Source organism: Anomaloglossus baeobatrachus, chromosome 10 (genome assembly GCF_048569485.1).
Source record: "Anomaloglossus baeobatrachus isolate aAnoBae1 chromosome 10, aAnoBae1.hap1, whole genome shotgun sequence".
NCBI classification, from domain to species: domain Eukaryota; kingdom Metazoa; phylum Chordata; class Amphibia; order Anura; family Aromobatidae; genus Anomaloglossus; species Anomaloglossus baeobatrachus.
In genome coordinates this window covers 169,976,391-169,997,666 of record NC_134362.1, presented here as the reverse complement: position 1 = coordinate 169,997,666, position 21,276 = coordinate 169,976,391, and the positions used below count along the sequence as shown (strand labels likewise).

General features: G+C 45.3%; 1 protein-coding gene across 2 annotated transcripts in view; it reads left to right on the top strand.

Annotated features, from left to right (window-relative positions):
• The first annotated feature begins 3,027 nt into the window (after positions 1-3,027).
• SLC12A3 (solute carrier family 12 member 3) overlaps positions 3,028-21,276 on the top strand; it is a 43,851-nt gene continuing 25,602 nt past the window's right edge. For both annotated transcript variants that reach the window (XM_075326893.1, XM_075326892.1), the window contains exons 1-12: positions 3,028-3,394; positions 10,558-10,680; positions 10,785-10,860; positions 10,937-11,032; positions 12,642-12,781; positions 12,861-12,971; positions 15,939-16,050; positions 16,137-16,267; positions 17,603-17,687; positions 17,871-18,025; positions 18,247-18,354; positions 20,491-20,614. In XM_075326893.1, coding sequence (XP_075183008.1) covers positions 3,098-3,394; positions 10,558-10,680; positions 10,785-10,860; positions 10,937-11,032; positions 12,642-12,781; positions 12,861-12,971; positions 15,939-16,050; positions 16,137-16,267; positions 17,603-17,687; positions 17,871-18,025; positions 18,247-18,354; positions 20,491-20,614 — 1,558 coding nt within the window. In that variant the 5' untranslated portion in view covers positions 3,028-3,097. The remainder of the gene's footprint in view (positions 3,395-10,557; positions 10,681-10,784; positions 10,861-10,936; positions 11,033-12,641; positions 12,782-12,860; positions 12,972-15,938; positions 16,051-16,136; positions 16,268-17,602; positions 17,688-17,870; positions 18,026-18,246; positions 18,355-20,490; positions 20,615-21,276) is intronic.

Below are 21,276 nucleotides of genomic sequence, written 5' to 3'. Positions count from 1 at the left end.
AGAATAAATGGAAAGGAAGTATGAAATCGGAATAGCCGGATCCTTACTCCACCCAATATGATCTGCAAGGGGAAGAGTCAAGAACTCCCATACACATTAGATTGTTGGCTGATCCCTCCAACATGAACATGAGTCGCCTAAATAGGAAAGGGTTCTGCTAAATAGGAAAGGGTTCTGCTAAATAGGAAAGGGTTCTGCTAAATAGGAAAGGGTTCTGCTAAATAGGAAAGGGTTCTGCTAAATAGGAAAGAGTTCTGCTAAATAGGAAAGGGTTCTGCTAAATAGGAAAGGGTTCTGCTAAATAGGAAAGGGTTCTGCTAAATAGGAAAGGGTTCTGCTAAATAGGAAAGGGTTCTGCTAAATAGGAAAGGGTTCTGCTAAATAGGAAAGGGTTCTGCTAAATAGGAAAGGGTTCTGCTAAATAGGAAAGAGTTCTGCTAAATAGGAAAGGGTTCTGCTAAATAGGAAAGGGTTCTGCTAAATAGGAAAGGGTTCTGCTAAATAGGAAAGGGTTCTGCTAAATAGGAAAGGGTTCTGCTAAATAGGAAAGAGTTCTGCTAAATAGGAAAGAGTTCTGCTAAATAGGAAAGGGTTCTGCTAAATAGGAAAGGGTTCTGCTAAATAGGAAAGGGTTCTGCTAAATAGGAAAGGGTTCTGCTAAATAGGAAAGGGTTCTTTACAGTTAGAGCAGTCAGACTGTGGAATGCCGACCACAAGAGGTAGTAATGGCAGATGCTAGAACAGCTTTTATATCAGGGCTGGATGATTTCCTCAGTACACAAAGCATTGTTGGTTATAAGTGACTTAGGGACAAAATGTAGAACTGGTGGGGGAAGGTTGAACTAGATGGACCTAGGTCTTTTTTTCAACCTACGTAACTATATGTTTGGGGGGTATGAAAGGGAATCAGTCACCAGGTTTTGCCACCTAATCTGAGAGCAGAGTGATGAAGGAAAAGAGACCCTGATTTCAGCGATGTGTCACTTACTGGGCTGCTTGGTATAGTTTTGCTAATCTATTTCTGATTAAACAGTGATTTTATCATTATAGGACTACTTGATAGTCCAGCATATTCATCAGCTCTGTATAACTGCTAGATCTGCAGCAGAGAAAACAGTGATTTTATCAAAATGACAGCAAACAGCTCAGTAAGTGACACATTGCTAGAATCCCGGTCTCTGTCTCTATATTATACTGCTCTCAGATGGGGGAGCCAAAACCTGGTGACAGATTCCCTTTAAGGGTTCCCACTAAACAGTCCCTACACCTCCACACACATTCGGTGCGTGCACCATGCTCCTGGCATCTTTATCTATTCATTTAATATGTGTTACTTCCTGTTTGTGGCTGCTGTATCCTCATTATATTTATAGAACCATCTGTTTTTTATCATGAAACACTGAATCGTACGTATAGGTAGTGGAGGAGGTAAAAAAATTTCTTATTTAATTTATATGTTTTTATATTTGTGCACTCTTTAGTTTATTCTAGAGCGTCCAATTCTGTAATAACTATACTACACATGGCCTCTGATGTATTAAAGGGGTTGTCCAGGAGTAGAAAAAATGGGTCTACCAATAAAGAGAATCCGTCAACAAGTTTTTGCTATGTATGCCAAAGCCAGCATGCTGCAAGGGTTAACACAGAAAATTCAGGGATGCCTGTATTGTCACGATCCCATCTGTTGTTTATTTGCTATGTTTGGTTAAGCAACAGGACTTCATTGCTCAGACTACAATGTCACCTGTGCTCCCCCTCCTCTAATTGACACATCATTGTTAATGCTCATTCTCTATAGAGAGCCTGGTGTGGGCGGGGATAACTCTCTCAGCTCTGCTACATGGCTAAAGCTAAAAATTCTGATTGTGTCAGAATAGCTGCAGCCAGTAATCTAAGTGATACATCGTTGGATTCAGGATCTCTTTGCCTACATCATGCTGCTCTCAGATGAGTAGTAAAAACCTGCTGACAGATTCCCTTTAATACTGAAACAGCACCATCTCTGTCCATGGGTTGTATCTGTATTACAGCACATCACTATATAAGTGAATAGAAGTGTTTAAGAGGACCTCTCACTGGATCTTTTTTTTTCAACTGTTCTGCCTCCAATTACTGCTGCTCTATTGATTCCAGAGCAGTTTTTCTTTTTTTTTCTGTGCCCCTCTGTTCCAAAGATATGGTGCAAATTTTCTCTTTATCCAACTGGGCGTGTACCACAGAACTTATTCGTGGGCGTTGGCTTTTGCTCCTCTGATGTCGGCCAATCAAAACACAAGGAGTTCTATGGTACACTCCCAATTGGTTAAAGTGAACATTTTACTCTTTATTACCAGGGCGCATAATTTTAGAATGGAGGGGGCCCAGAAAAAAAAGAGAAACTGTTCCAGATTTCACAAAGCAGCCCTAATTGGAGGAGGTAGGGCGGTGGGAACCTTCAGCTGTGCCCGCAATTTACCTGAGTGATGTCACCGCTCATCGTGTGGCTCATTCTCTGCCTGAAGTCCACAGCGGGCAGCCATGTTCCATATCAAGCTCTCTGATTTTATATGTAGCTGAACTGGAATCGTAATGGGACCTCGTGTGGAATACGTTGGACCTGCAGAGGTGTTTGTGGGGTTAAAAAAAAGTTCTTTTCGAGCAATTAAAAAGTATTTTGATGTTGTCATAAAAATCCATAATCATTAAAGCCTCAAGAACAATTTCATAAGAAGCCAAATAGGTGACCCTATATTGATTACCAAATTTCTTTGACCTCCAGAATACTAATCCAAAAACGAGGTCTTCAAAAACATCATGTTCTTCTGTTCCATTCTTACGGCGGTGAAGCAGAAGTTGTACTTGATGTCTACCCAACCCCTTCCGCAATGTGTGGTTTCCTATCAGCTCTCACATCTCAATGTGTTCTCGGCTCACTAAGCAATTTTTTTTTCTGGCCCGAGGCTGTGACATTTGGAGTTGAAGCATCTAATCGTCTCTTATTCTGGTTAGTGATTTTTTTTTTTTTTGTAGGTTTGGTTCTGACCGGTTCCACGAAGTATAAAACCCATGTCCTCAATTTAGTGGAACAAGTTCTCTGAAGGACCAGTGAGGTGATGAAATGGCTGAAAGCAGAGAGGAGACCTCGGCAGAGAGCGTGCCATCCAGTGGCCGCTTCACCATCCGCTCCCTAATCAGCACCGACGACGGCGCCAAATCCCAGTATGGACAGCAAGAACCCGCGTACGATACCTTCAACCCCAACAATCTTACCCATACCAATACCTTTTACATGAGGACGTTTGGATATAATACCCTTGATGCCGTCCCAAATTATGACCACTATGCCAATACCGAGGTATCCGGAGAAGTCAAAAAAGTCAGACCAACTTTGGAGGATCTTCACTCCATCTTAAAGGTGAGATGCAAACACTAACGTTCCTTAGACTGGGGCTGCAAATGTCACGTCGTAGCAGGTTTGCCAGAAATAGTGCTGTAAAAAGTTAGACAACTTTTGGAAACAACTTTTTGCAGTTGTGGCAGGTCATAGGTCACAATGTGGCACCGTAGATCAGATATCGGTGTTGCACAAAACATGGCGCTGTGTAATCTTAGCCTAATGGAATAATCAGGGAATACAGGAGCACTAAACCCCCTCCACTCCTGCAAAAACTCTGGTTTTAATATTTTAAAACAAAATAAAAAAATGTATTTTTTTTTTATTGCTAACCCTGGCGCCGCCCCCCACAACTTGCTGCCCTAGGCACCAGCCTGCCTAATGTTATGTACGGCCCTGAACTTACAACTACAAGTTTACGATTATTTTGTTTAGAAAGAAGAAAACCTTTCCCCTTTTTTTGTTTTATCAAATTAAAAATATATATATTTTTTTATTGTTGACCCTGGTGCCACCCCCCCACAACCTGCCGCCCTAGGCACCAGCCTGCCTAATGGAAAATACGGCCCTGAACTTACAACTACATGGTTTTGATTACTTTCTTTATAAAGAAAGAAAACCTTTCCCCTTTTTTGTTTTATTATATTACAAAAATATATTTTTTTTATTGTTGACCCTGGCGCCACCCTCCACAACCCGCCGCCCTAGGCACCAGCCCACCTAGTGGAAAATATGGACCTTAACTTACAACTACAAGGTTTTAGATTATGTTCTTTAGAAAGAAAACCTTTCCCCTTTTTTTGTTTTAACACTTATTAGTGCCTTAAGGTGACATTTTTGTGCCCCCCCATGAGGTGTTGTCTTTTTTTGGGGGAGGGAGGCTGGCATTAATCACTTTAATCCACAAAAAGAAATCCAGCACTTCTAAAAAACAAAGTGGTTACGATTATGAGGCATTGAGACTTGAAACGCACCAGCTCTATTTTTTTAATTCGAACAATTAAAACTTCATTTTTTAGCAGTGGTGGATTTCTTTTTGGAACTTTTATCTTACGGACAGGTGAGCAGGACTTTTTACTCATTTATTTGATTCATTACTTTGCTGCCCCTGCTTTTATAACAAACCCTTACGTCTTTATTCTCGTAGCACCCAAATGTAAAGTCGGTCCTACTAGTGGAAACTTTTTGGTCTCTTACGGCCCAATCCTACTTCATGCAGATTTCAGCACCGAAATCCCCATCAAATCTACTAACGTTCCTCCTCCATTGCTGATGAATGGATCCTCTTGCAAAATCTCCACCTTGCCATCATTTTTTCTTTCTTCTCCTGTGATGAAAAAATTGAGGAACTCTTAGAACTAATTATATTTTGATGGATAAACCCCAAGCAGTGTCCTTATCTCATAGTTATTTTGTAATATTTTTTTCACTCTGCACTAAATTGTAATTTTTTGACTACAGGAGTGCAGTGGTAGGTGTTTTGTATGTTCCATGAAATGGCTCGGTTTCAGTCTGAATGTGGTCAATTTCTCATTTTTGGAGCCCACATTCATGAATCATTGAATCTGACATTTACCACCAGCGCCCAACAGACCTCTTAGGGACACAGTTTTGCCTGGGGAAAATAGCCCTAGCACCGCATGCAATGTAATTAAAGTGAGTCTGTCCCCAGATTTTTGCTATGAAACGATAAAGCACATGATGCAGGGGCTGAGACTCTGATTCCAGCAATATATCACTTGCTGAACTGCTTGCTGCAGTTTTGATAAAATCCCTGTTTTCTCTAGCACAGCTCAGAACACGGAGTTGTGTATAACCCCGCCCACACGACTGATTGGTGGCTTTCTGTGTACATTATGCATAGGGGCGGGGTTATACAGAGCAGGAGGACTTAGGCTATGTGCGCACTAGAAATGTGAAGTTTCTCAAGAAAATTTCTTGAGAAACTTCTGCCAGTGAAAGATTTCCGGACCTGCGGAAAAAATCCGCACCAAATCCGCATGCGTTTTTGCCGCGGATTTGCCGCGGATTTGCCGCGAATTTGCCGCGGATTTACCGCGGATTTACCGCAGGTTTGTCCCTGCAATAAATAATAAAGATAATCCATAGACAGATAGTGGATAGAGGGAAAGATGGATAGATGAATAGATAGATAGATAGAGGGATAGATAGATAGATGAATAGATAGATAGAGGGATAGATAGATAGAGGGATAGATGGATAGATAGATAGATAGATAGAGGGATAGATAGATAGATAGATAGAGGGATAGATAGATAGATAGATAGATAGATAGATAGATAGATAGATAGATAGAGGGATAGATAGATAGATAGATAGATAGATAGATAGAGGGATAGATAGATAGATAGATAGATAGATAGAGGGATAGATAGATAGATAGATAGATAGAGGGATAGATAGATAGATAGAGGGATAGATAGATAGATAGATAGATAGATAGAGGGATAGATAGAGGGATAGATAGATAGATAGATAGATAGATAGATAGATCGATAGATAGATAGAGGGATAGATAGATAGATAGATAGATAGATAGAGGGATAGATAGATAGATAGATGAGAAAAACCTATATAATGTTCCACCTCCCTGCATTTTCTAAGCTGGCACCCTTTAGTGACTTTCATGTGGCACTTAGGCTACTTTCACACCTCCGGTTTTTGCTATGCGGCACAATCCGGCACTTTGCATGAAAATCGCAACCGGTTTTTTTTGCTGCCGGTTGCGATTTTCCTGCATAGACTTTAATTAGTGCCGCATTGTGCCGCATGGCCTTGCGTTCCGTCCGTTTTTTGCCGCATGCGGCAGATGTAGCCGATGCGGCGGCCGGATGGAAAGTTGCCTGGCACGTTTTTTCGTGCGGCAAAAAAAACCGCATCGCGCCGCATTCGGCCGATGCGGCACATTTTTCAATACATGCCTATGGCGGCCGGATGCGGCGCGATGCGGCAATAACCGCATCCGGCCGCCGCATGCGGTTTTTGCCACTGCGCATGCTCAGTAGCATGCCGCAAGCGGCAAAAACCGGACTGGCCGCAAAGGAAAAACCTATGCAAAGGATGCGGTGTTTTCACCGCATCCGTTGCATAGCTTGCACAGCCGGATTGAGCCGCAGAGCTCAAGCCGGATGTGTGAAAGTAGCCTAAAGGGTGCTTAGCCTTGTATTTAGCCATAAAATAAATAAATAATTAAAAAAAAATGACGTGAGGTCCCCCTATTTTTTGTAGCCAGCTAGGGTAAAGCAGACGGCTGCAGCCTGCAGACCACCGCTGGCAGCTTCACCTTGGCTGATAATCCAAAACAGTGGGCACCCCACGCTGTTATTTTAAATTATATAAATAATTTAAAACAAAAAACGTGGGGTCCCCCCCATATTGGATCACCAGCCAAGGTAAAGCGGACAGCTGGGGTCTGATATTCTCAGACTAGGGAGGTCCACTGTTATTGGACACTCCCCAGCCTAAAAATAGCAGGCCGCAGCCGCCCCAGAAGTGGCGCATCCATTAGACGTGCCAATCCTGGCGCTTTGCCCCAGCTCATCCCGCGCCCTGGTGCGTTGGCAAACGGGGTAATATATGGGGTTGATGCCAGATGTGTAATGTCACCTGGCATCAAGCCCTGGGGTTGGTGAGGTCAGGCGTCTATCAGATACCCGACATCACCAACCCAGTCAGTAATAATTAAAAAATAGACAACAAAAAAAGTTTTATTTGAAAAAACACTCCCCAAAACATTCCCTCTTTAACCAATTTATTGAAAAGAGCACAATCAATTCCACGTCCGGCGTAATCCAATAAGGGGGGGGGGGGGCACGGCGATCCATACCATAGTCGCTGTCCCAGTCAATGAAAAACAGAATGTTCCCCATTGGCTGGGAGAGCAATGCAGTGACCTGAGCTAACATCAATAGGTCAGCTCAGGTCACTGCAGGGGATGACGAGCGCTGCCATCAGGAGCATAGATGAGATCATTACCTTCTGTGATCATCTCCTGCACTGCTGACGTCAGCGCTGTCACTGACTTATCGCGAGAGCCCGTGACGTCACCGCTAGTGACAGTCTCGGGCCGCTCGCGAGACGGGCATAGACAGCAGTGACCGCGGTGACGTCAGGAGGCAGGAGATCGTCACAGCAGGTAATGATCTCACCTCCTGACAGCAGCGATCGTCATCCCCGCGGCTCCCAGCACTGCAGGATGTCCGTGTCTGCCTGCGCTGCAGCGTGACAGGCTGCTGACACTGCGGGCAGACACTGACACTGCAGTGCAGGCAGCCGCGAGGCCGGAGCAGGACACACACTGCACGGGCACCTGGAGGTCGCACGGAAGTGCTTCTGTGCGGCGTCCAGGGAGTGTGACGTGTGTTTCCTCTGCTCCTCTTCCTGGCATAATGACATCGCTTCCTGCAAAACCGCAGGCAGCGATGGGCATTACCGCAGGTAAATCGCGGCTATTCCGGTGGTATACCGCACATCATTGCTACCTGCGGAATACCCCCGGTACCTGCGGAAATTAATGGACATGCACATTTTCTCAAGAAAGTTTCTCGAGAAAATTTTCTCAAGAAATTTTCTTGAGAAAAATCCGCACAGTGCGCACAGCTATTTTTTTTTCTCATTGAATTTCATGGGAAATGTCTGCACAAAGATTGCAGACATTTCTCAAGAAATTTCCGGGGCAAATCCGCGGGTAAATCCGCGGGAAAAACGGTCTAGTGCGCACATAGCCTAAATGGCACGAGACACCCAGTCATGTAGTGATAATCTCCTGTTGATAAAACACTGATTTTATTGAAATAACAACACACTTTTCTGGAATCTGGGTATCTGCCTCTATATTATGCGGCTTTCAGATTTTATAGCAAAAACCTGCTGACTGAGGCTCCGTGCAGAAAATAGTTGTACTTATCATCCTCTTTTGTCTTGAGCTGGTCCATTTTTGATCTTTGTAAGTCACATCTTCTGGCCCATTGTATAGAAACATATTATAACATTTTGAAATGTTTTATACAAACATTATTTTTTTTTTTTTTGCATGAATTTGTTGAAAAAACTTTAGTTGGCAGAGATGGGGATCTTCCCTTTAACTGGTGGTGATATAGATGGGTGATATGGTGCCAGAGCTCTAGCGCTTTGTTGCTGGAGGCTCCTGTCACCGGTCCTGTGTTAGGAGGGAGCCCGGTGTGACAAGATGTGATGCAAAGGTTATTGGTTGTATAAGGATCAGTAATCGGCCTTGAGGGTTTGGGTATGAGCCTGTAACCAAAACGTCACGCCACGGGTCACCCACCTTGTTAATGGAAGCCATGAATTGTGCCTGAGCTTCCATCACTCGACTACACTAGTGGCCGAGAAATAATATTGTCCTTAAAACGAGCAGGGTCCCTGCACAAGGAGTCTCAAGAAAGTAGAGAACAGAGTCTCCCCACATTATAGAGAGTGTGGCCTGAGAGAGCGTCAATAAGCATTATCCTGGTGATCAGAGCTCTACCGGCTAAAACCTAATCACATCAAAGGGAAAACCGCTACTGTGGAGATCACCTATTGTACTGTCCAAACTAAAGGACCTTTCAGATTTGTGCCGCTGTCTGTACCACCATCGCTGAGTGCCTCACTGGAGTATAAATGTGCCTCACTGGAGTATAACTGCCATGCATGTGTGCCTCACTGGAGTGTAACTGCCATGCATGTGTGCCTCACTGGAGTATAACTGCCATGCATGTGTGCCTCACTGGAGTGTAACTGCCATGCATGTGTGCCTCACTGGAGTGTAACTGCCATGCATGTGTGCCTCACTGGAGTGTAACTGCCATGCATGTGTGCCTCACTGGAGTGTAACCGCCATGCGTGTGTGCCTCACTGGAGTGTGACCACCATGCGTGTGTGCCTCACTGGACTGTGACCACCATGCGTGTGTGCCTCACTGGAGTGTGACCACCATGCGTGTGTGCCTCACTGGAGTGTGACCACCATGCGTGTTTGCCTCACTGGAGTGTGACCACCATGCGTGTGTGCCTCACTGGAGTGTGACCACCATGCGTGTGTGCCTCTCTGGAGTGTAACCACCATGCGTGTGTGCCTCACTGAAGTGTAACTGCCAAGCATGTGTACCTCACTGGAGTGTAACCATCGCTGAGTGCCTCACTGGAGTGTAACTACCATGCGTGTGTGCCTCACTGGAGTGTAACTACCATGCATGTGTGCCTCACTGAAGTGTAACCACCATGCGTGTGTGCCTCACTGGAGTGTAACCACCATGCGTGTGTGCCTCACTGGAGTGTAACCACCATGCGTGTGTGCCTCACTGGAGTGTAACTACCATGCGTGTGTGCCTCACTAGAGTGTAACTACCATGCATGTGTGCCTCACTGGAGTGTAACGACCATGCGTGTGTGCCTCACTGGAGTGTAACTACCATGCGTGTGTGCCTCACTGGAGTGTAACTACCATGCGTGTGTGCCTCACTGGAGTGTAACTACCATGCGTGTGTGCCTCACTGTAGTTTAGCCACCATGCGTGTGTGCCTCACTGGAGTGTAACTACCATGCGTGTGTGCCTCACTGGAGTGTAACTACCATGCGTGTGTGCCTCACTGGAGTGTAACCGCCATGCGTGTGTGCCTCACTGGAGTGTAACCACCATGCGTGTGTGCCTCACTGGAGTGTAACTACCATGCGTGTGTGCCTCACTGGAGTGTAACTACCATGCGTGTGTGCCTCACTGGAGTGTAACTACCATGCGTGTGTGCCTCACTGTAGTTTAGCCACCATGCGTGTGTGCCTCACTGTAGTTTAGCCACCATGTGTATATGCCCATTGGAGGGTAACCATAAGTGTGTGCCTCACTGGAGTGTCATCATTATACTTGTGTGCTTTATTGGTGTGTAACCACCATATGTGTGCTTCATTAGCCATTATGCTTGCATGCCCATTGGAGTGTAACCACCATATGTGTGCTTCATTAGCCATTATGCTTGCATGCCCATTGGAGTGTAACCGCCATGTGTGTCTTCAAAAAATCAGGACAAATGTGCAGCATTTCCATCCTGTGTGAGTTTCCCTATTTGCCGCTGTTTATCGCTCTGGCCAATACATGTGGTCAGGAATATCCCGATCCCACAATGATGTATATGGAATGGTATAACCTCCCGCGTTCCGTCTCCACAGCAGGACCACCTGCAGGCCCCGGTGTATGAGCCCAGAACTGACTCTCCCGATGGAGAAGCCGAGATCGAGGTGGAGAAACCCACAGGGGAACCCGTCAGATTTGGGTGGATAAAAGGTGTAATGGTGAGTCCTGAATGTGGACGGTATTAATCATGGTGAACAGCTAGAGATAGATGCTGAGGAATTCTGGACACGTATGCTCCTTGCCAGTTATTTTACATTTTCAGATCCGCTGCATGCTGAATATCTGGGGCGTGATCCTCTATCTCCGTCTGCCTTGGATAACGGCTCAGGCCGGCATAGGTCAGTACCACGCTCCACACCCAAATTACCCAAATGTGACATTTTCCGCAGTAATTTATCCCCTTTTTTCCCTTAGCGCTCACCTGGCTCATCATCTTTATGTCTATAACGGTCACCAGCATCACAGGATTGTCCATCTCTGCCATTTCCACCAATGGGAAAGTCAAATCGGGTAATCAGATCGCTTCTAAATCCTCAGATATCATTGTGGTTGACAACAGCCAACACTAGAGAGAACCTATTTAAAGGGGTTGACCACTAGTTCAGCCTTTACAGTAGTCCCCTACCAGCCCTGCAGTGATGGCATCCAGCCCCAAATTCACATTATTGCAGCAGGAAATCACTATGGTCAGGTGCCATGCATGCACATGTCACTGCTGCGGTCAGTGATTGCTTGCAGCTGTCTCATGAATGATGTCGTCATCATTGCAGGACATGGGGGGTTGTTGAATAGGTAAGAACACATTTTTTGCTTTCCGTTCAGTGTAAAAAAAAACCCCCATATTGGACAACTCCTTTAACCCTAGAACGCATACCTGGGGCCTCGCAGGCCTGCTAGGTCATTTGTTTTCTATGGTAGATTGTTATGCTTGCGCGTTCTAGGGTTAAAAAGTAACTAAACTTTTATTGTTTTTCTTTAAAAAATTTGGACTAGTATGGAAGGTTTGCAAATATTTTTATTAGAGGATTTGTCTTCCTTCTTGCAAAAAAAAAAATTCATTTAAGTGGCTTTCAAATTCCGGTTTCTCCCCAGTCTGTTTTCTTGGTTTCAGCTGAGATATCAGAACATACTGATGTGGAGTACAGCTGATGGCAGTGATGGGTGAGCACCTGTCTCCTCCTCTGAGTGTTGAACGTGCTCATGTGGACTACAGGTGATGGCAGTGATTCGCCAGCTCCTGTCTCCTCCTCTGAGTCTTGAGCATGCTCATTTGGAGTACAGCTGGAGTACAGCTGATGGCAGTAATGGGTCAGTACCTATCTTCTCCTCTGAGCATTGAGCATGCTCATTTGGAGTACAACTGATGGCAGTGATGGGTCAGCTCCTGTCTCTTCCTCTGACTGTTGAGCATGCTTATTTGCAGTAGAGTTGACCCATCACGGCCATCGGCTGCTGTCTCCTTTGAGTGTTGAGCATGCTCATTTGGAGTACAGCTGATGGCAGTGATGGATCAGCTCCTGTCTTCTCCTGAGTGTTGAGCATGCTCATTTGGAGTACAGCTGATGGCAGTGATGGATCAGCTCCTGTCTTCTCCTGAGTGTTGAGCATGCTCATCTGGAGTACATCTGATGGCAGTGATGGATCAGCTCCTGTATCCTCCTCTTTGTGTTCTGCTTATCAGAACAATCACCTGCGGCAGCTTATCCCCAGAGTTTGTGACACAGGAGCTGAGCCATAACTGCCATCAGCTGTACTCCAAATGAGCATGATCTGATATCAATGTGGCTGAAAACAAGAATATAGACTGGGGAAAAGCCACTTATATCCAATTATTTTTACAGAAATGAAGACAAATCCCTTAATAAAGAGATTTGGAAAGTTTCATAACTTTCCAAACTGGACAAAATGATAAAAAAAATAAATAAAAGGTTTGTTACTCCTTTAATTGTGTACACTGTTTTTGTAACTTCCATAGAAGTAAATGGGAGTTACGGAAACAATGTAGCACAACGATCCTCACCTAAGTCCAAATACAGTCCCTGAAGTGCTGGTATAATAGGTCTGTATGTTGTGCCTAGTTTTTGCAGACTTAACAAGTGTTTTTTTGCACAAAATTTAGGCGGCACATATTTCCTTATATCTAGAAGTCTGGGACCTGAGCTGGGTGGATCCATTGGACTCATATTTGCATTTGCCAACGCGGTTGCAGTCGCCATGCACACCGTTGGTTTTGCAGAGACCGTCCGTGATCTGTTGCAGGTATGGAAAACCGGGGCATCTACCATTTGTAGCTGGTAAATATCCGGTGTCACAAATAACAACAGTTTCTCAACCGCAGGAAAACGAAGCAACCATTGTGGATCCTACTAATGACATAAGAATTATCGGCGTCATCACTGTCGCTGTCCTATTGGGGATCTCACTAGCCGGCATGGAGTGGGAGGCCAAGGTAAGAAGGACGCCACCAAAAACTGATACATTTCTCATAAGCGCCTTCCTCGTGATCTTGGGGTTCATCACAGTCTTATGTAGGACATATTGGGTTTTCTAGTTTCGTAAAACTCCTTTCCCCCAATCAACAAAAAAAAAAACATTCTTTCAGCACCGAGTCTCCACCACTACTCCCAACGTCTATCAGGTCAGTACCACTGCAGCCAATCAGTGAGCTCCTCTGAATGTTGAGCATGATCATATGAAGAACAGCTGATGGCAGTGATTAGTCTGCTCCTGTCTCCTCCTGTGAGTGTTGAACATGCTCATGTGGAGTACAGCTGATGGCAGTGATGGGTCAGCTCCTGTCTCCTCCTGTGAGTGTTGAGCATGCTCATTTGGGGTACAGCTGATGGCAGTGATGGGTCAGCTCCTGTCTCCTCCTCTGAGCATTGAGCATGCTCATTTGGAGTACAGATGATGGCAGTGATGAGTCAGCGCCTATCTTTTCTGAGTATTGAGCATGCTCATTTGGAGTACAGATGATGGCAGTGATGAGTCAGCGCCTATCTTTTCTGAGTATTGAGCATGCTCATTTGGAGTACAGATGATGGCAGTGATGAGTCAGCTCCTATTTCCTCCTCTGAATGTTGAGCATATCTATTTGGAGTACAGCTGATGGCAGTGATGGGTAGGCTCCTATCTCCTCCTCTTAGTATTGAGCATACTCATTTGGAGTACAGATGATGTCAGTGATGGGAGGCCAAAGTAAGAAGGATACCTCCAAAAACCGACTCATTTCTCATAAGAGTCTTCCTCGTGATCTTGGGGTTTATCACAGTCTTATGTAGGACATGTTGGGATTTCCAGTTACGAAAAATCCCTTTCCCCCAGCAACAAAAAAAATTGTTCAAGCACCATGTCTCCACCGCTACTCCCAATGTCTAACACGTCGATCAGTGAGGTCACTGATTGTCTGCAGCGCTGTCGACATAACAAACAGTTACACACAATGGTAGCAGTGATGGAGAATCGTCGCTTGGACCCAGAGAGGATGGGTAAAGCACAGTTTGTTTTTGTAAAAACCGGCTGCAGCTGTGGGAGATGTATGTTCCCAAACTGGAAAACTCCTTTTAAAGATTGTCCACGTCGGTATTTCGTGGCAACAAGATCGGGGAAGTTCAAAATCGTCGGCCCTGGACTCCAATATCGTCATCATATATGTCTCTTTCGATTATGGGGCCCCATATGATTTTGTGATGCCCAGTAGGCCGGCATTTGAGGGCAGGCAAAGGACTTTTGTACCTATGAATGCATATGAAACAGAACTGTAAAACCACATCTGTGTTTCCAATAGACTGCACATGGATGTCATTTCAATCACAAACCCTATAAGTAGAATTATTGAGATTAGTCCACATATCATTTGAAGCTTGCATTTTTCTCCATCTTTTTCTTGCAAGCCGAAGTCAAAATTCTGTGAGATTGGGTGATTTCAGTACATGCGGTCACATGCCAACTAGACGTGCTAGGCTTCTCTCAATTGTATTGAGAGAAGCCAGACATGTCTAGTTGGCATGTGACCGCATATATTCAAATCACATACTTGGGAGTCATGAGACTGCCCGCTCTCACCAGCAGTATCGGTGAATCATAACAATGTGTATTGAGAGAAGCCAGGCATGTCTAGTTGGCATGTGACTGTATGTATTCAAATCTTATACTTGGGGTCATGTGACAGCCCGCTATTACCACCAGTATCGGTGAATCATAACAATGTGTATTGAGAGAAGCCAGGCATGTCTAGTTGGCATGTGACTGTAAGTATTCAAATCTTATACTTGCGGTCATGTGACGGCCCGCTCTTCCCACCAGTATCGGTGAATCATAACAATGTGTATTGAGAGAAGCCAGGCATGTCTAGTTGGCATGTGACTGTATGTATTCAAATCTTATACTGGGGTTCATGTGACAGCCCGCTATTACCACCAGTATCGGTGAATCATAACAATGTGTATTGAGAGAAGCCAGGCATGTCTAGTTGGCATGTGACTGTAAGTATTCAAAACTTATACTTGGGGTCATGTGACGGCCCGCTCTTCCCACCAGTATCGGTGAATCATAACAATGTGTATTGAGAGAAGCCAGGCATGTCTAGTTGGCATGTGACTGTATGTATTCAAATCTTATACTTGGGGTCATGTGACAGCCCGCTATTACCACCAGTATCGGTGAATCATAACAATGTGTATTGAGAGAAGCCAGGCATGTCTAGTTGGCATGTGACTGCACGGATTCCAATCTTATACTTGGGGTCATGAGACGACCCGCTCTTACCACCAGTATCGGTGAACCGTGACAATATGTATTGAGAGAAGCCAGGCATGTCTAGTTGGCATGTGACTGTACATATTCAAATCTTATACTTGCGGTCATGTGATGGCCCGCTCTTACCACCAGTTTCGGTGAATCGTGACAATGTGTATTGAGAGAAGCCAGGCATGTCTAGTTGGCATGTGACCGTACGTATTCAGATCTTATACTTCGGGTTGTGAGACGGCCCGCTCTTACCACCAGTTTCGGTGAATCGTGACAATGTTTGTTGAGAGAAGCCAGGCATGTCTAGTTGGCATGTGACTGTACGTGTTCAAATCTTATACTTGGGGTCATATGATGGCCCGCTATTACCACCAGTTTCGGTGAATCGTGACAATATGTATTGAGAGAAGCCAGGAGGCATGTCTAGTTGGCATGTGACTGTACGTATTCAAATCTTATACTTGGGGTCATGTGACGGCCCACTCTTACCAGCAGTATCGGTGAATCATAACAAAGTGTATTGAGAGAAGCCAGGCATGTCTAGTTGGCATGTGACTGTATGTATTCCTGCATGAATAACGTTGGTCTTGTTTTGGAAATTGGGGAACCAAGTTCTCAAAACTTTTTTTGCAATAATTGTCATGTAATATCCGTCTCTATTCCCCAGGCTCAGATTCTCTTCTTCATAGTAATTATGATCTCATTTGCAAACTATTTGGTTGGGACGGTGATTCCAGCCTCCGATGAGAAAAAAGCCAAAGGTTTCTTCAGCTACAGAGGTGAGTGCTGGGACGTCATACGATCCCTTCTCTGCTCAGCTGGGAAGTCTCACTATATAATGCTGGATATACTCCTTTACATACAGCGGATATCTTTGCTGATAATTTTGTGCCACGATGGAGGGGTCCGGATGGCAGCTTCTTTGGGATGTTCTCCATTTTCTTTCCATCAGCTACTGGGATTCTGGCAGGAGCGAATATCTCTGGAGATCTAAAGGTACGACGGATAAAGGAGTTTTGGGTAAATTTAGAGTTGGTAGGGATCAATCCGCATGACCGGGTCATCTGCCAGGTCAGTAACGTAGAGTTATCTACTGTATATAGAAGTCTTATCAGTCACCGGCCTCCCACCTCCCAGAATGTCATTTGAATCACTAATCGTATATTTAGAATTGCCAAGATTTGTCCACAAATCATTTGAAGCTTGCACTTTTCTCCATTTTTTTCTTGCCAACCAATGCACACGCTATCAAAATTCACCAGTATTACCTTTAAGAGTGGGCGATATTAATACGTGCAGCCACATGCCAACTAGACGTGCTCAACTTCTCTCAGCTGACTTGTATTGAGAGAAGCCAGGTATGTCTAGTTGGCATGTCACCGTACATATTAAAAAAAAACACATCTGTGTTTCCAATGGACTGCACACAGATGTCATTTCAATCACAAACCCTATAAGTAGAATTACCGAGATTAGTCCACAAATCATTTGAAGCTTGCACTTTTCTACATCTTTCTTGCAAAGCAGCTTCAGAAATCACAAGTATTGTCAGTGAGAGTGGGCAATTTCAATACATGCGGTCACATGCCAACTAGACGTGCTCGACTTCTCTCAGTTGATTTGTATTGAGAGAAAGCAGGCATGTCTAGTTGGCATGTCACCGTACGTATTCAAAAAAATCACATCTGTGTTTCCAATGAACTGCACACAGATGTAATTTCAATCACAAACCCTAGAAGTAGAATTACCGAGATTAGTCCACAAATAAATTGAAGCTTGTACTTTTCTACATCTTTTTCTTGCAAATTGATATCAGAAATCACCAGTCTTGTTGCTTAGAGTGGGTGATTTTAATACATGCGGCCACATGACAACTAGTTCGCACTTTTCTCCATTTTTGTCTTGCCAACCAATGCACACACTGTCAAAATTCACCAGTATTGTCTTTAAGAGTGGGCGATTTTAATACATGCGGCCACATGCCAACTAGACGTTCCCAATTTCTCTCAATTGACTTGTATTGAGAGAAGCCAGGCATGTCTAGTTGGCATGTGACTGTACATATTCAAATCTTATACTTGGGGGTCATGTGATTGCCCGCTCTCACCAGCAGTACCAGTGAGTCATGACAATGTGCACACTGCACGCAGTCAGGATTCTGACTCTTCTTGTGATTGGCCAGCTTGGCGTGGCGGACATGTGACATTTAATCACAAGAAGAGCCATGGGATGCTGGCAGATAAAAGGCGTCTCTCACTGCTTCTGTCCAGCAGCCAAAAATTACAGTGTCGGTCATATGGATAACAGTATATTCATTTTTTCCTCATTTAGGACCCGGCAGTGGCTATTCCCAAAGGCACGCTCATGGCCATCTTCTGGACGACCTTCTCTTATCTGGTTATATCTGCAACTATTGGTAAAGATTAATAAATAATCAATATCTACAGTAAAATACAGGAAGGGATATCCAGTAAAAACCTCAAATGACTTTATATATGTACTTCCCTATAGATAAAAGCAATATCTTAACATGAACACCCTATTATAGGCTCAATTAGTCAGATGTGTGCAGATAACATATCCCTTTTGCTTGTTGCAGGCTCCTGCGTGGTCCGAGATGCCTCTGGCAGTCTAAATGACACCATTATTGATGGCGGCACAAACTGCGTCGGGTTGGCTTGTGGTTACGGATGGAACTTCACCAACTGTGCCCTGAAACAGAACTGTAAATACGGGCTGATAAACCATTACCAGGTGATGCCACTAAAGTGTACACATTCATTGCTGCCTAATATATCCCAACCGTAATCCCGCAATCAATTTACCAGTCCATGATTTTCATGGCTGATCAGCCATACACCCTTAAGGTCCTAGGAAGATTATGATCATGCCTGTTGTGCATCCTCGTTACTCATCAGCCCATGTATTGCCTCCTATCGGCAGTGTAAGACATTGACTTTGTGTGTGTTTTCCAGTCTTTGAGCATGGTGTCCGGATTTGCCCCTCTTGTCACCGCTGGTATTTTTGGCGCCACTCTGTCATCTGCTTTGGCTTGTCTTGTCTCTGCTCCCAAAGTATTTCAGGTACAGTACAATTGTATATGTATGAAGTGAGATTAATATTATTATTTTTATATTGTATTTTCTAAGAAAATTAATATAAGAACCCACATATAGCAGTCAAGGATGTGTAACCCCATTGTGTGACTTAAAGGGGTTGTCCACTACTAGTACAACCCCTTCTGATTCCACGTTTCCCCCAGGTAAAATAATAATAGCCTATACTCGCCTACCATGCCAGTGCTGTTCCAGCTCATGTGGGGTTGTCTTGCGAGCCTCGCGTCCAATCAGCACCGGCTTCCTTCTCCCCACCTTCTGACCAAACAAGTTAGTCAACAGGAAGTGAGCCCTCACTTCCTGTTGACCTTCGGACCAAACAAGCTAGTCAACAGGAAGTGAGCCCTCACTTACTGTTGACCTTCGGACCAAACAAGTTAGTCAACAGTAAGTGAGCCCTCACTTCCTGTTGACCTTCAGACCAAACAAGTAAATCAACAGAAAGTGAGCGCTCACTTTCTGTTGATTGCTCGTTTGGTCCAAAGGTGGAGAGAAGGAAGCTAGCGCTGATTGGCTGTGGGGCTCATGTGATATCACAACCCCACATGAGCCCTGATACTGCTGGAACAGCGCAAGAATGGAGGTGAATATAGGCTTTATTATTTTATCTCGTGGAAACCTGTGGTTATGTGACGCCCCTGGACTACTCAGGTCATCACAGGGTACTGCACAAACTGCCCTCCCCGTACAGTATTCAACCCCCCATGGTTCTGGGTCTCTATCCTGCAGTGCTGCCTCCATCAGCATACACAAATCCTAGATACACTTTGCACCACACCTGTCAGGCACACCAGTGGGCTGCTTAAGCAGTAATAGGGCCGCCCACCTAGGAGTCAGACAGGGAGGTGGGAGGTGTCAAGGTCAGGCAGTTGAGTAGTGACCCTCGAGCTGTGAGGAGCTCTGAGGAAGCTGGGAGTTGGAGCTCCTAGGGGAGAGGAAAACTGGGTCGCAGACGGTGGTCTGGACCTAGAGTAGTCAGACCCCCGGTCGCAGGAGATTGAGGCTAGGTGCCTAGAACCCATCGAGGAGGACAGCCTGCATCCTGGTCCTATCACCGATCCAGGACCGAAGGCACGACTGGGTACATGGACTCTAGGTCGGGGAGAAGCTTCAGGCAACCCGGCAATTAACCTGAAAACGGGGCCTTTATGGACTGTTCCCACCAGCTCAGAGATCGGGAGCACTAGTGCAACGAGGGGGATAGGGCTTTCCTAGCAAGAAGCCCACTGAAATCCCAAGTGTGAGCTCCTGAGAGCAGGCTCCTTCACTTAGCTACAGTGGGGAGAGGGGCCTGAATAGCTCCAAGGTACCGGACCACAACGGACACTCTAAAACTTAGTGCCAGGAGGCAGGTTACGGACCACCAGCAGCACTGCAGGGGCTGGGACCCGGACGAGCTCCCCTCGAGAGGCAACGGTTTACCCTGTTGTCAGCATCTGCTTCATTGCTGAGTGAGTACTCGACTGACCCCTGCACTGCGTCCTAGTACCTCCAAACAGAGTCCCGGAGCTGGTCCCTACTTGTGGAGGGCAACGTCACCTAGCTGTCCCACTCCATCACCCTGGGTACTCCCAACGGCAGCGGCGGTACTCCCAATTACCATACACCACGGGTGGTGTCAAGAACTATACCAAATCCCCTGTAAATATCCCCCCTTTTACATTTGAGTGTGGCTCCTAAGCCCCCAAGTCCGGAGACCCTTGAGCCACGAACGGACACCACCCCCGGATCTGAGCAGTTCGATCTGCTGCTGGGGCGGCACAGTTATTCTAATAGTGGACAACCCCTTTAAGGTGCCCATGTACCTTGGAAAACTGTCAGCCAAACAGTTCACCCAACAGCGATCTCTCTTGACTCCCCCTTAATGAACACTCTACTCCGCTGACCACAGTACTATCTATAGTGGAGTGAGCCGCTGCTAAACTCCTTGGTGGGAGACCCCCATACACATTACATGGTTACCCGATCCCATCAAAATCAGCACCTCCCTTTTCCTTCTTAACCTCACCCCTTTTTCTCATCCCTTATAAAATGAGCTGTAGAAATTGTCTAAATACAATAACAATGTTACTGAAATCTTATTTTGCATTTTTGTCATAATAGTGCCTCTGTAAGGACAATCTGTACCCATTGATTGGCTTTTTCGGTAAAGGATATGGGCAGAACAATGAGCCGATTCGCGGATACCTCCTAACCTTTGTCATCGCATGCGCCTTCATCCTGATTGGTACGTCAAGCACATCGTATGGTCACATTAGGGAATGTAGTTTTGTAAACCTGACGTCAATAGTGACAATTAGAGATGGGCAAAAATATTCAGAGGACCCTGGTCCAGTGGCTGCATCAGTGGTCTGTGGCCACCGGATGGAAGCTCTGCACACCGCCTCCTAACTTTAGCCATCCCTGTTTCCTCTTTAGACATGGAGCGTCATGATTGTTGCGGTGTGATGTCGTGCCGGGCTGGGAAATCACAAGAGGAGCTGCGCAGATAGACATTTTACAGGGCTCCCATTAGTAGTACGTGGATATGAGACTAGGGCTCTGTAAATTGATTTGCTTATCTCTAGTGCCAATCTCTGGACAGCGCTGCAGAATATGTTGGTGTTATATAAGCAATAGGGTGTTATATCCAGTGGCGTAACTAAAGTCCGATGGGCCCCAGTGTAAAGTTTAAGCCTGGGCCCCCCCTCTCCCCCCCCATATATTGATATATTGGTCAGATGTATGGGCCGCTGTAGCCTTGTAAATCATATAAAGACATATGAGTTGCCCCCCCCGACCCTGCATTGTGTAGTACTGTCCCCCCATCCTGTACTAATATCCCTCATCCTGGGCCACTTCCTGGTAAATATGTTCCTCATCCTGTTGTATGACTTCATCATGGCTATA